Source organism: Alternaria atra (assembly GCF_907166805.1).
Source record: "Alternaria atra isolate CS162 genome assembly, contig: 30, whole genome shotgun sequence".
Lineage (NCBI taxonomy): Eukaryota > Fungi > Ascomycota > Dothideomycetes > Pleosporales > Pleosporaceae > Alternaria > Alternaria atra.
This window is the reverse complement of record NW_025091329.1, coordinates 502578-517737: the sequence shown is the minus strand read 5'-3', so window position 1 is coordinate 517737 and position 15160 is coordinate 502578. Positions and strand designations below refer to the sequence as shown.

At 50.1% G+C, this 15160-nt stretch overlaps 4 protein-coding genes across 4 annotated transcripts; 3 read left to right on the top strand and 1 right to left on the bottom strand.

Moving 5' to 3' along the window:
- Positions 1-841: 841 nt before the first annotated feature.
- On the top strand, positions 842-1744 carry ALTATR162_LOCUS9558 (uncharacterized protein; the record flags this gene model as incomplete). The annotated part of the gene is made up of 1 exon (XM_043317192.1): positions 842-1744. One exon carries the CDS (start codon positions 842-844, stop codon positions 1742-1744), a length of 903 nt encoding a protein of 300 aa, XP_043173127.1.
- Positions 1745-2689: 945 nt separating this feature from the next.
- Positions 2690-7771, top strand: ALTATR162_LOCUS9557 (uncharacterized protein; the record flags this gene model as incomplete). The annotated part of the gene is made up of 1 exon (XM_043317191.1): positions 2690-7771. The coding sequence occupies one exon, from the start codon at positions 2690-2692 to the stop codon at positions 7769-7771; it is 5082 nt and encodes a 1693-aa protein (XP_043173126.1).
- A 45-nt stretch (positions 7772-7816) lies between these two features.
- Positions 7817-8832, bottom strand: ALTATR162_LOCUS9556 (uncharacterized protein; the record flags this gene model as incomplete). Its single annotated transcript, XM_043317190.1, has 2 exons — positions 7817-8083; positions 8137-8832. 2 exons carry the CDS (start codon positions 8830-8832, stop codon positions 7817-7819), a joined length of 963 nt encoding a protein of 320 aa, XP_043173125.1.
- Positions 8833-11651: 2819 nt separating this feature from the next.
- ALTATR162_LOCUS9555 (uncharacterized protein) lies at positions 11652-12173 on the top strand (the record flags this gene model as incomplete). The annotated part of the gene is made up of 3 exons (XM_043317189.1): positions 11652-11663; positions 11745-11992; positions 12047-12173. The coding sequence occupies 3 exons, from the start codon at positions 11652-11654 to the stop codon at positions 12171-12173; spliced, it is 387 nt and encodes a 128-aa protein (XP_043173124.1).
- Positions 12174-15160: the final 2987 nt, after the last annotated feature.

The following is a 15160-nucleotide window of genomic DNA, read 5'->3' as shown; positions in this document are numbered from 1 at the left end:
CACCCTTTGTGCGTCGCGTTATCAGGCATTATCCGTCCACGGGTGTCTGAAAGACGAGGTGATTGGCTCATGGGTGCACTTTATCAATGGATGTGGGTTGCTGCGAGGGAGGTACGAATGCGGAGCCTGGCATGCCACCACGACAATCAGCGGATCCGTGGGCGCAGCAAAGGAAAGAACCGGGAACGTTTACCGCTGAGAATAGCTGATTGAGGCAGTGTGTCATGACGAATGCTTTGATGAGGCCCGTTTTCCCACTCAGAGAGGGTCCGATACGCTCGGAGGCGACGTACGACCTCGCATTGGCATATGAAGTCTGACAATTGCTCCCCGGTCCATGGCCCACACTGGTACCCACGGTAGGTCGAAGCGCATCCCAATTTCCCTTCCGTCAGGCTGGGAAAGATTTTCAGACCCAGCACTAAATTAGCTCCCGTCTTTTAAATATTTCGACACCCCAGCGCCTCTGTTTCGAGGATTCTCTCCCTTTCACGCGCTCTCTGTGAATTACGTCTCGTCGAAGGCTTGCCGCGCTCTTCATAGCGACACAGTCGTGCATCTGCACGCAGTGACCGGCGGTCTTCGGCTAGTCACATTCAAGTTTCATTGTTGCGGTACGATACCGGATTTTCAACTTCGTCTACGAACCAAACAGAATCTTTGAGCATCACACATTGTCACTGACGATCACTATCCGCGTGATTTACCTCGACGACGGATTTCTGTCCCAAGAACTTTACAGAGTACTTGCCACCCCCGGAAACCAAGCTCCACCGCCACTGCCGACTCTCCGCCGAGGACGACAACGACAGCAACCAATCATTTTCAAAGTACTACCAAGATGGCACCCAACCTCTTTGTAGCCACTCAAAAGGCCTTTGCGCCACACAAGTGGTTCAAATCAAACAAGATTGATCAGTCGTCGAGGGTCGTTGAAGAGTGGTCCAGCCCAGTACCCGGACAGTACGAGAGCATCCCCGGTCGAGGCTGGTTCCTCATCGCAACTCTCAGGGATGAATTTAAACCAGAGAGCAACCCCAGTTCATCCGTCAAGTCATCAACTGGAAAGGAGTACACTCCACTGGAGCACCCTGTTCCTTTGAAGTACTCCCATGCCATTGGTCGCTACTTTTTGGAGCCTGAGTTCAACAAGCGAAAGAAGACTGTCATGATCAAGAACGACAAATGCAAAGAAGTGAAGGCTGGCTTCTTCCGGGTTGACGACGTGGCTTGGGTCAAATGCTGGGACGAAAACGACACCTTCATTCCTGGTAACGCAAATGGCGCTGCGGGCTATCAACGTTGGGTCTTTGATCAGCAAACCCAACAGTTCCGTCACATGATCAAGCGCGACGACCCCAACTACGTCCGATCTCGAAAGAACTCCCCCGCTCGCGATGCCGACAACCGCAGCCAAGAGTCAGTAAGCACCGAGTATCGCACTAGCCGTCCTGGTAGTACCAAGAACGGCTTCAGCGTTGCTAGCACCCGGGCCAACAGTGTTCGCTACCAGCCTCCGACTCCCACTTCGAACCCGCCAAGCCAACGCCCGTCAAGACAGAGCAGTCCCAAGCGCAGCAACAGCATACCTCTTGAAGAGGCCAAGGTTGCCCTAAGACGCTTGGCTCGGGAGCACGAAGAAGCCGCGGCCGCCTTGGCCCGATCCCGCATGAAGCGCACCGATTCCAAGGATCGTGTTGAGCAGATTGAGCGCGGTCGTGTTTCGGAGCGCGTCGGCAACTAAAAGTGTTTTACCCCATTGGCGTTTGGCATGTTCGATACATGAACATGATAGCGCTTCAGCTATCTTTTCGGTATGGGGTTTGTTGGTGTTCAACACGTGGCGGTAACCGTACTTCACGGCTGTCACGTCTCTCTCTTCATTTTAGAGTCTTGTAATCCTGTTTAGAGCTTACGTTTTCTCTTATTCACGGCCTGGGATATATATATGCAGTGTGTTTTAGTCCATTAGCGAACATGGGTTTTGGTCACGGCTAGGTGGTGTTTAGTTCTGGTTTTTCCCTTCAACATGTCTTGCACTTCTTCTGTACGGCGCAATACTACAAGGGCATCACAGCACGGTATACCCAGACATGGTTTGTAAGCCCTGAGCGGCTCTCGTTGTCAAGCTTCATAGACATTGGTTTTGTGTGCATAGCGGGGCAATCGTATCTTTCTTCGTTCGTTCGCAAGACTGTTTGTGTATTTATTCACGTCACTGTGTATTGGTGACTGCTGTACACTTCACATCTACCGTTGTGTCATACGTCTAGCATGGTATGGCGACCTTTTAGCGGTTTGCTATGATATACGCTGTCACTTTCCCGCCTCTTCTATCCAGCATATTGTCGTTATACATAGGATTTCAGTCACGACGACGACGACGCTTCAATCCTGCGCGTTGCTTCACGCATATTACGCGACTCCACACCATTCCATTCTTCTGTGAAGAATACCGCACATTCTAAGGTCTTGTGTCTCTGCATAAAGTCTGTCTGTCCCACCAGCTATCTGTGCATCTTCTCGTCTTTCTACTATATTGATCTCGACTTTGACAGCATCGAGATTCGTGCTTCAACTTGAACTCTTTCTTCTGCTGAAGCAGTCTCATCACAACACAAGGAAAACTCTCTCGATCTCTTTTGATCAATACGATACCATATCGCTAATTAAATCCCTCTGCACAAGAATGACACGACCATCACCCACACCGCACGCGCGCCACCCCGACTACCAGCATCACCACCACCACCAAACCCAGTCACACGCCGTCTTCCCATCCCATGCACCTACGCACAACCACAGCAGCCCTATCCACGAAAACTGCTTTGCTGTGGGCCAGCGCACGTCTGAATACATCGAGCCTCGCATCGGACTAGAAGATCCGAATAACGGTCTCATCGACGCGTCCCTTCATATCGAAACGCTAGCATGCGAGCTCCGTAAAGCGGACTGCGAGATTTGGTTATTAAGCCATGAGAATGCGGTGTTGAGAGAACGTTCCAACCGTGGATATGTGGAGGGTAGAATGGAGACGACACAGGCATTAGTTGGGCATTTACAACATCTGCACAAGAGTGTTCAAGACTTGCATGGGACGTTGCGGGTACTCATGGAGGAAGCTTATGGAGTTAGAGATGATGAACCGGAGCCCTCGGAATCTAGACATTACTTCGAGGGCGGGTGGGAAGATATGGCGAAGTTGTGGCGTGAGGGGCTTGCACCTATTCGTCGAAAAGACTGGAGCTACACAGCGCAAGATGGCCACGAAGTGCAGGGACGTGAGACAAGGCCGGTACAACTTGCTTCGGAGCCGGAACCTGGAAATGGAAATGAAGGTGCGGATTCTTGTGATATGGCATATCGGTTCGAGCGTAGCAATACGCTTAGCCCTGAAGAACGGCGGCCGCCACGTGGTGATCGAGATGCGTTACGGCAGATTGACACGGAGATGGCTATCCTTCACCTTCAGAACCGTCTGGAAAGGACGGAGACGCTGATCGAGTATCTGACACACCGATGCAATTTGCAAGAACGATGGAGTAATCGGGTTGCAAATATATCAGGGAATTATGAAGAGTGTACATCGGTGTTGCTGGGGGATATATACAAGACGCAAGAAGAAGGCGACGACGACGAGGAAGAAGACGAGGAGCTGTACTGTACGTGCGGTAAATGTATGTTGGAAGAAGATGAAGAAGAAGATGAGGATGATGAGCCGTACTGTACCTGCGATGGAAGTTACCAAGAGCTTGGAAGCGCAGATGGGGATGCTACGTTAAGGAGTGGTATGGGTCGAGACGAAGACGAAAAGTTTGTGTACGACTATGGTGGGTATACGACTTTGGATCAGGCGGATGAACCGGCGCGGGACACAGATGTGGTTGAGAACCAGGCTTATTGTGATAAGGATGAGGTTATCCGAGAATTGATACGGCAGGTTGAACGAATAGAAGCGCAATTTCATGCGCTTACGGAGGCGGCGCAGCGAGATAATCTCCCCTCATCGACTGATCCCCGTACATCCACCAATGACGACGACAGTACAGTAGCAAAGGACACCAAACTAATTCCCTCCAGCACGATAACGGTGTCCGTATTTGATGAAGAAGAGAAGGAAGACGAGGATATAAACTTACGTGGTGGAAATGGCGAGGAAGAATCTGAAGTTGACCACACTCGGGATCATGCTAACACCAGTCTTCGTACCTCCATCCCAGCCTCACCTCACCTTCTTTGCCAGCGAGTTACTTCCCAGGTAGGCAACTCCATCATTGACTACATCGTTGTATATCTACCTCCAGGATTCATCATCCCCGATTCTATGAAGCCCGAGCTCGTTTTCCACAGCGCCACAACTATCTACTATTTCCCCAAAAGAGCGACAGAAGAAATTGTGCGGCGAGAAGCATGGAAGCAGAAAGCATGCGGAGACGGGGGTTGGCAAAGCGTCGGACTCCACAAGATACAGTCAAAGCAAGTGTTCAAGAACGCGATTGCGAATATATGGGAGACCATGGGACTCAGCTGGAATATCCTGACGCGTGGAGAGTGGAGCTTTGATGAGAATGAGGATGAAGGGGAAATGTATATGGTCAACAACAACAACCTTTTTCTTACGAATCGTACACCAGAGGCCGCTAGTCCCCACAGCCGTGGTGGAGCCTGTGATGAATATGATTCCCCGATTCATGAGCCGATCCAGATATCGCCTCTTCTTAATGAAGACTCGTTGGATGAGATTGAACGTTTTCATGAGATCCTCATGGACGAGGCTAGGATGGGCATCATTAGGGATTCGCCAGAACAACGCGCGTATGCTTGGGTGACTGTAGCCACAACACAACAATGGGGCAGCTTCTATCTCGAGCGCGAACTTGAGGAATTCAAGGAGATGAACAACAGTCTCATTCAGGATCTGCGTTGGAACATGGATGTACAAGTGGAGCTGGAGGAGCGGCTTGAGGTTGCCGAGGCAGACAAGAGAGCTATGGCTGAAGACTTCCAGGACCTTGAAACCCGTTTGGCATATCTGGTCGAGACTAGTGCAGTCCATAACCCCCATCCAAATTATCAGGAGAAAGAAACGGCGATACGAGGCAGCAACGAAGATTCGCAGTCAACGACATCGTTGAAGACCCCCAACGAGCGAATCCAACCCGAGGCCTCTCGTCCATGGGCTACTACCACCATCAACTCCTTCGACTTCTACCTGAGACGGTCTACAATAGTTTTTGCTGGCTTCCCTCCGCACATATACCAGTTCCCTTGCAAGTCTACACTACTAGAGATCCGCGGGATTCTCAAAGTTGGTAAAAGAATGGAAGAGCTTGAGAACGATCCGTACATTGAACGCATCGTGGAAATCATGAATGTTCGCGAAGAGAAGGGTATTTATCTACCTGGAAACTTGAGCGATGAGCGGATCACCATCGGCATACCCGATATTAATACCAGCACTCACCTGGATCGCGAAGCGAAGATAGCTCCATGGCAGGTAATCGACGAAGAAGTGGAAGGTCTTGAGAAGATAGTAAAGGTGCTTAAGATCGAGTCAAACGTAGCTCAGTCATCCAGTGTCACCTCGGCCCAGACTACATCGAGTGAAGGAGAGAAAGACTACTACCAAGGCGTTGGCGACCTAATTAACCCGCTCAGCGACCCGGTCGATACCGACGACGAGAACAGATGGCCGAGGTCTTGTATATGCCAGGCTTGTTCCTCATACGGCAACGAACTGTACTACGATATCCTAAACTCGCAATCACAACGTGTAGTACCGGTACGTGGTGGTGGTAGCGACCCAGGATATTGGAATCACGATCAACATGGCGACAGGGAATTTCCGCTACACTACCCGAAACTACCTGTCGCAGTAAACGCTCCCCAGGATACGCTGAAAGATCACGGGAAAATTGCACCAGCATCTCACCGCATAGCGGAAGACAGGGCGATCGCTACGTCAAAAGGGCCACTGAGTATGCGACTTGGCCGTCTCATGTTCCCTCCTAAGTTCGTGCAGCAGCGCGAGAACAGCATACGTCGCTTTGACTGGCAACATACCAAGTGCCTAAGTCCGCAAGATAAAGATAAGAGCTCCAGAAGTTTTAGGTATACCAGAAGTGCGCATTGTGAAGAATGGGTTACACATCTGGACAAACATCGGGAGTATTGCGACTATTGCCAGGCAGTCTTCACCGAGGAAGACTATGCTCCGAGTGACTTGAGTCCTAGACATGAAGACGACGCTCCAGCGCTGAAGAGTGGAGCTGGTAGACCTTGGAAGAAAAGTATATGGCCTGAGAATACTAACAATCCGCCATTCTCCACCGTAGAGGATCCCGATCCGCGATTGAGAGGCGGTGCTAGCAGCGAGGCAGATCTTGACAACGACAGCGAAGACTGGCGATCTGAGTGGGATGATCTGGCGAGCCAAACCCAAAGCGCAAGTTGTCAGCCTCGCACATTCCGCAACTCTAGTACTCTTTCCACGAAGACGACTATATTGCCTTCTTCGCCTGTTTATCGCGGTTCCAAGCCCCGCCGCTGGCCTCGAACATCAGAGCTTTGTACCGCGATGGAGTTCATAAGGGAAGGTCCCACTATTTTGGAGTATGAGAGCTGTCAATCAAACGCGCCGCGAGTACGTGCAGGTGAGTCAGTTTTGTCGCCGCACTACTATCGCCCTACAAATCCTAATCACATGACTCGATCAAAGACTAGCCATCCCTTTCTCTTAGAAACACGAAGGTCGCGGGGCGAATCAGTTCTAAAAAGACCGCACACGGGATACAAGAACTTCCAGCATGAATCATCGCTGGGTGTATCGGTCGTAGAAAGCGACAGTATACTAGATTCTAGGGCTGAGAATTGGCTAGAAAATCCACGGCCAACACCTTCGCCGCCATGTATACGCCACTCCGAGTCATCAAGCCAATATAGCCAGCAGTCGCACGATATCGGTCTCATGAAGGTGTTTGACTCAGATTGCTGTATGCTGTTCGATGCGAAGCCCAGAGAACCATCATTTCGGAGCGACCAGCACGAGTTCTTCCCAGCAACTGGTCATAGTGACCTGTCAGAAAGAAGGCTTAGAGCGAGGGGTCGGACAGTACCTAATGGAATGCCGTTGTCGAGAGTGCTGAGTGGCGAGATGTATGAAGAGCATGTTAGATCAAAACCCGTGAAAAAGACTAAGCCTTCATCGCCACAGCCGATATGGGGTGTGAAGCTGTGCGAAAGATGTACGGAGCTGTTGACCTTGATTGTTCAGTATCTCAACAGGCTGAGACAGCGACTGGCTGCGAAGAGGCCAAAGAAACGTTCTCCACGCTCAGCCATCGAAACGCCAGCAGCTCCACCACCCTCGCGGACAGGCTGCGAAGCTTGGTACATGAATCGCGGGCTTCCTCCTGTACCATTTGACAAGTCGCTTCCGCCTACACCTCGTACATCGAATTCGGTTTCCAATTTGCATTCTGAACCTAAGGGAAAGTTCCCTGCAACATCTAGTGTATCTGTTTCACTCATCAAATGCGCACACGCCATTGCGCAGGCACACGATCGTGCGCATGCAGACTTCATTAGCCAACAAGGGGATGATTGGCATGTACCAACCATTGCTGGACCATCGGATCTAGTAAAAGAAGCGCTCATGTGGTTGCGATACGAAGCCCAGTCGTCAAATATGGGAAAGGTAGTGTTTGATAGAGGTATTAAAGATGACATCACTTACGATTATGCTCAGAGTAACGGTTCAGTTGTAATATAAACTTAAGCCATCCTGAAAAGTAGCAGTCCTTCTCGTTTTACAATCTTACAGCTCTCGGCCATTAATGGGCTGCCACTTCGCAGGGTTGTTCTCCAATTCTCCCGTCATGTTCAGCATTGCTCCCTGCACAAATTCCGTGTTGACCGCCCAAGAAGCAATCATACGTATAAACTGATAGGCGAAGATTGTCCATACTAGCTGTATACCTTCGATGAAGATGATTTGCTTGTATGCTGGAATTACAATAAAGACAATAAGGCGAGCAAGCGGGGTAACGGAGAAATATGTGCCTATGAAGTTGAAGATCAGGTGCTGATTGGTGTGTCAGTTTCATGCCAAGATGAAAGATGAAGATAAGAACTTACACTTTTCAGGCCGCTAAAGACGAGCATTGGTGATTTCAGCTTCAGAAGGTGCCGAAGCACATGTTCTACTGTGAACAACCATGCCATCCCAACTGTCAAATCGAGTACCCATTTCAAGAGCGTGTTGCACCAGTTCAATGATGCCCGGTTCACTCTACCCTGTGCAATCCATTTCTTGACGACCTCTTCCTCTCTATCCTCACTGTCTTCCACTTTCTCTTTTCCTTCGTACGGGACATCTCGACGCCTACGCCGAGCAGGTAAAATCATCTCTAGTCCAATGAGCCACCAATACTGTAACATAGTGAGAATCAGGAAGATGAACACCTCTCTTGGTAATTCTCGGCCGTAGAAAGATTCTGGTGTGTTGTTTTTGGTAGTGTCAATAGCTCCAGTTTCATTCTTTCGGGAGAAATATGTCCATGTGGTGCCATTCGAACTGTTGACCGTGTGGCTTACGTACTGATCAGCTTCATCAACGGGAATGACACTTTTCTGCATCTTTTCAAGATATGCGTTATGGGCCTGGTCCGACGATGTCCCGTTGGCCATGAGGGAAGTGAGGTTCTTGAATGTTTCGTTTTGCATTACTTCGCTGAACATGTTTTCGCCGGCATAGTGTTGGTAGAGTAGTGAGATGGTGCAGATGGCGGTTGCTTGGAGGACGACATTGCGCATTGTTGGTGAGAAGTGCATGGTAGCGTTTTGTGTAGTAGTACGGGATAAATGATGGAAAAAAAGCATGGGATAATGATTATAGCTATGCAATGCGGATCAACCAAGAATTAAATGGACTCTGCGCCCCCAAGAAGAAGGCTTTTAGGCCTCATCCGTGTCTGCCTAGCAGCAGTGCCCCATTGGACGCCTTATACGCGATTTCCTTGGACATGATAGCATTCAAATAGAAACGGTAGTAGTAGTATGCGGGATAAGACCAACTATGCTGTGTACGGCATTGATTATCCGCTATGTCGACGTGGTTGTCGTGAAGGTTGTGTCACATTCGTCGAAGGTACTCGGGTCTCGGAAGCTTCTAGACGCTATCCTCTTTTCGGAGTGGCTCGTCTCACCACGTGACAGATTCTCTTTCCGAGATCCGGTGTCGACCTCGCAACGTCATCGACATCGCCGCACTCGAAGCATCGAGATGCTATCAATTTCGCGCGATACGATCTCAAACATCCATTGACCTGATTGCATGGACCCTCTACAGCATGCCGTTTAGATCGGATCCGGATGGCGCAGCAGTGTTTGTACCAAAAGAACTCTAGACACTAACAAAACGCGAGACTGCAGATACCCTTAGCATATACACCGGTATTACTTACAATATACAATGTATGATTTTCTTCCTTGGGGACTACATGAAGCAGTTCGCTTCAGAGTTCTATTGAGGATCTATCATGAATAATGCCATAAGTTAAGTGGACTAGTCTAGCGAGCGCGGTTCATGACTTGCATTCAACGCATTAGATGCATGAACAGCCCTTTCTCAAACACATCGTTCGTGGTGGAAGGAAATGAGAGCCAAGAGTTACGAGATTGACTTTGCCACAGCACCACTGTAATTGCTGGATGCACAACGTACATCCATCTCCAAGCGAGGGTATACAACCGGAGAAGCGAGCTGAAGATGTTGTTGGGAACCTGCGAAGGAGGATTACCAGAGGTTGTTGCACTTTCTCTAGTATTCCTAGGGGCTGATCGCGCTAATCAGAGCAATCCGATGGCAACCGTGCTTCTAGAGACCTCTCGGTAGCTATCTTGAGTATGCACCCGCAGCTGAAATATACATATAAGAGCGAGGAATCTTACTGCGGTAAAGAATACTGCGGGTAGAGAGAGATATTCACTAGTGTACACTGAATAGATGACTCATAGCTTGATCAAATAGCACATGGGTCTGATCACAGTAATCTTTAGACGCTGTACCATCAACCGACCAGCAGCAGTGTCCTAACTATGCCTCTCCATTCACACGAACCCAAGTTGCTCTCTTTGTGGGTGCCTACTACCGTGCATCGGGATCCACCACCGGAGTGGTAAGTGAAATGTAACGACACTATAAGCTACGCCTATGATCATCGAGTTTGTGACGCTGGAAACATTCACCCATTGATAATGGAGTGCACGCTTTCGACCTTATGGCTCATAAATCTCTCCACTTCTCCCTTACTTTCACCATGACACTCAGATAAATAGTACTCAACTTCGACGCGATACTCAACATGAATCGCTACTTCTATCTGGTCGCGAGAAAGGCAGCTATGAGTCACGTAGCTAATAGTTACCCATCCCTGCTCCGAGGAGAGTTCTTGCTGAACGCAAGCCTCGCACTCGTTCCACAGAACTACCGTGCCGACCTCGATCAGCTGCACGAACACTTCCCTAGCCTGGGTATCGTGATACTAAGGATGTTGTCCCAGATATCACCACTACATATCGGCGGACTCTTCCCGATACTAGAAGATTGTACCCCTGGTTAGTGACATTCTTCATGCAAGACCCCACTCCTGAGCAGCTTCAGCGGTACTGCGATGACTTGCATCACTTCATCGAAGTGGGATGTGATACATATCCTGCACTCTGCGAGCTAAAGCTGACGGAACTTGCAGCGCTTTGCAAAGCCAAATTCGAACTTCGCCGCCTTCATAGTCCTTTTATTGTCGTACTGGAATCTAGGCTACCTCTTCTGCATACACAAGAGGCCTATTGGACCGCGCAGGCCTTTAATGAGCCCTTGATACAGCACGTGTTAAATACCATGTTCCAAGCTCACGTACCCATATGCCGTGCGAACATGAGCTTCCGAGAGTTTGTCGGTGCAAGTCGGGGCTACAAGCGTGGGAGATTGTATGGCGGCAATGTCCTCCGGACATACCTAGGAAAATTTCCTAATGTTGATCCCGGCATAAATGATGATATTCGGCAGACTGGCGATCGTATCCTACTCGAGGAGTTTTGTAAGCCAACACAAAACGTTCCTGATGACATCTCATGCTCCGTATTTATGGCCGATGTCGACAAAAAATAACAAAGACGAAGAGAAGACGGTCATCACAATGAAAAGTCATTCAACATGTATGACAGCTTGCCTGCGTGCTTCTCGTTGTGGGAATGTATCTACACGACCACTTGTGCTCGCGTGGAACGAGGGAAAGAGTTCGCTAGTAATGGGATCATGGCATTTGTACCGTCCCGTTTGCGCAAAGGATGTACGGAATCAAGCATAGAGTCTGAGGGATTCAACAACAAAGGTAAAGAAGTTTAATGTAGATGTACAACAGATGGACATGTCCTAAATGTGATGACTTCAGAAAGCTCGACCAATGAGCGTATCTCGAACACTTCGCGCGACTACCCCCTTCGGGCTTAGTACCCCACCAACGCGCCGGCAATTTTGAGCTGCTCGAACTTCCTGCGCATCGCGCGAGACTCTTTTATCCTTCCAACCCATCTTCAACTGACGCAGGATATCCATTTCTTTGCGCTCCCACCCCTCACAAACCGCCAAAATGTCCACAACCGTACGTACAACCGCTTTGCTGTCCAGCGCAAGGGAGCAACAGCACCCCGCGCACAAATGAACAGTAGGCTAAGTACCCAAGTTACAGAAGCGCAGCACCGCCGCCAAGAAGGGCCAAAAGATCACCAAGAAGTTCATCATCAACTGCTCGCAGCCCGTCAACGACAAGATCTTCGACATCCAGGCTTTCGAGAAGTTCCTTCACGACCGCATCAAGGTCGAGGGCCGCACCGGTAACCTTGGCGACAACATCCAGATCAGCCAGCAAGGCGATGGCAAGATCGAGGTCATTGCGCACCAGGAGTTCTCTGGCCGCTACCTGAAGTACCTGTATGTCTATTCTGCATCTTGCGACGCGAAGAGTATAAGCTAACGCCATGGTAGCACCAAGAAGTTCCTCAAGAAGCAGCAGCTCCGTGACTGGCTCCGCGTCGTTTCCACCTCCAAGGGTGTCTACGAGCTCCGCTTCTTCAACGTTGTCAACGACGAGGCGGATGAGGATGACGAGTAGATCTACGATACCACATGATGATACCAACATGGCTTGCATAATATGGAGTCTAGGGTTCGGAAAACAATGATGGGTGGAGGTCTACATGGCATATAGCACGATCTAATGAATTGATGCATTTGCCATTCCGTCAAGCTTTTTCATTGTGTGCTTATCATCTTCGCTGAAAGCCTTTCTGATCATCAAGTCTGAGAGTGCATGTACAGCTGCATGTAGTGAAGATCAAGTGTTTGGAAGATATATTCACATTGCGATCAGCATACAGAGGAAGTAAACATCGCTGTACCCACGCTTTAGCACCAGCACATTCATTGTAGCAACAAAGAACCCCGCTTGCAATTTGCTTTTGCAAATACACTGGGTAGTGGGGTGAACTCGCGCAAGCATTCTCGCAAGATTAGGGATCCCTGAGAAAAGTCTGCGATGTCACACGCGAGAAGCGAGTTAGTCTGACGCCAAAGACTTACCCATCTGGGAGTACTCCACACAATGCTAGCAAGGGGTTTGCAATGCCTTCCGCGCCAGAGTTGTCGAAGTGGGAAACAGATCGCGCTTACCCTTGGTGATTCCTGAAGCCAACTGCGACGGAAGCTTAACCATGCCTTTGTTGTAGATGATGGTACAAGCAGCTCTTGTATGAGAAGATGGAACTGTGCCTGTCTTGTAAGCTTGTGAGCGATGCAGCAGCAGTAAGATTTTGGTTCCACAACGGTTGATTGTACTGGAGTTGGAGAGTGTAATATCTCTCATCTTTACACATCTCTGGTGTTTTGTGGGGGAATGAAAATCTTGCTGTAGGTACTAGAGGGAGTAGTTGCATATTGTCTACGGCAGATCGACAGGTGTAGGAGGAGATCGTGGTACTGTTTATGTGCGGGTACTAGCGATGCGTTGCTGTGGGTATGCTCGTCGCAAAAAACCATTTCTCGCGAAATGAGATCCACTTAGTGTAAGGCGTGATTAGGGCGTGAGGTGTGTGTTCATAAGACGTGTGCTGCTGGCGCGCTTGCGTGTCACACCTGTCATTGACATGTGAAGAAATTTTAGAATATGCCCGAATGGGGTGCCGTAAAGGGGAGCAGGAAGCTTGGTGTTGCGGTGTTCGGACTGGAGAGATGTGTGTTCCGGTGAATTACTCCGCGTTCCAATCTGCGGTTCTTCGGCATTCAGTAGAGAAAGCGAAGCCGAGGGTACAAGAAGCGCTCTAGAACACCACTACATTGGTTCGCGACAAGAACAGCCTCAATGCGATGGAGGAGACCCCGACACGAAGAGCGCCACATCGGGAGCGCCGCCGTAGGCCATTAAGTCGTGATGGAGTTCAAGATAGGTATACCGAAGCGGCCCGTCGTAGACCGAAACTTTGTACCCTGATGAGGCTACGAAGAGCCGCAATGCAGGGCATTGTCGGGAAGTCTAGACACTGTGAATTGTGTCTGCTTTGAGCAACCATGCAAGCGGTGAGATGTTGTTCGATGCTGCCAGCATGGTGCCATAGCACGTTCACGGGCCATTGGATGGCGCCAGTCGCACGTCAAATTTCGACACGATGACTCTGAACTACGCGTGGCATGCTAAGCCAAGATACTGTGCACATGTCGACGGGAATAGGATCCTTGAGGGAACTATGGGTGCGCCACATGGCCTCAGAAGAAGGGCACGAGGATGCCAGGGACATGCAGAGACTGCAATAAGTTTACCGAATCGGGAACCCTACTCTTGGCAGATCGCGGACGCCATAAAAGCGTCACCGTTATTAAGCGAAGTATCGTGAGATTTACAAGGTGGTGTTTGGGGGCCTGGTCTGTCCTGATCCACAGGCACTTGTCGGGCCTCTCCGACGCGAAACTGCTTGCGCGACGGGAACCGGTGGTGTTTCCATCGAGTAATGTAGACCAGTCTGGTCTCCCAACAAGTGGGTGCTTTTGCACGAGCCATCGTAGGTAACAACCAATATCGGGCCGGAACGCCAAAGTGTGTAAAGAAGCTGTAAAGGATCTGGGACAGGTGGAGTACCCAGCCAGCGTTTGTACTCGCACCACGGTGGGTGTCAGGAAAAATTCGACGCATTACCTAACGACGGCGCGCCTTGGCATCTGTGAACATCGCGATGCAGGACCAACATGACCGTGAATTGACGAAGACGTTGCACAATTAGCAATCCGCCATGTGGGCGAGTAGGGTGCAGAGGAAAAGCCCCAACGAGTGTCAGGTGCACACTCTGCGGTGACGGTTCGTGCCCCTGAAGAATGCGGGGAGGCGCTCCGGCGATGGGCAGTCCGAGGAGATGCTCGAATGCTCATCCCCAGAGTCACACTTTCGAGGCGATCACGACGCCATGTTGCGGGGAACAGCGCATCAAACGTGCGTCAGCGAATAAGTGTTAGCGGACGGACAGTGTGCCGTTGCGATGGATGAGCACCCCAGGGTTTTCCGGTGGAGACAGTATGGTATAATGTGCGTGCTGTAGTGAATGGCCGTCGGCGAGTCACATATGTTGCCCGGCGATGCATCAAGCCACCACGGTGCCTTGTTGGCAGCGGAACAAAAGCACGAGCTGAACTTCGGCGTGAGTTCGGCTATGGTGATGGATTGGCGGTCAGCATAGCTGCTTGCGCATGGTGATGTATAGCAAGGTTTGTAAGTAGGGCGTGTATAATCACAACATTCTGGTACACGCCCAGCTGAGAAGGTTGTTGACGTCTTTCTAGTCGGCAGGCACGACAGTTACAGGACGATCACGAGAGCGGCAGGCCGTGCGTACCTTCCTCCTGACCCAAAAACTGCATGGAAAGCGCAGGGGTGGGCTTGCTTGAACCCGTTAGCGTGGCGTACGCCATCCCTGCATCTGGTGTAAGCAATGAAATCATGCGAAATCGAGTTTCTCTCATGTAAAACTTCCATGAAAATGCGTCTACGCCTTTAAATAAGACCACACCCTACCCCAAGTGACCCCTTTGATTACTTTGAACGTCAGAACATGTTCC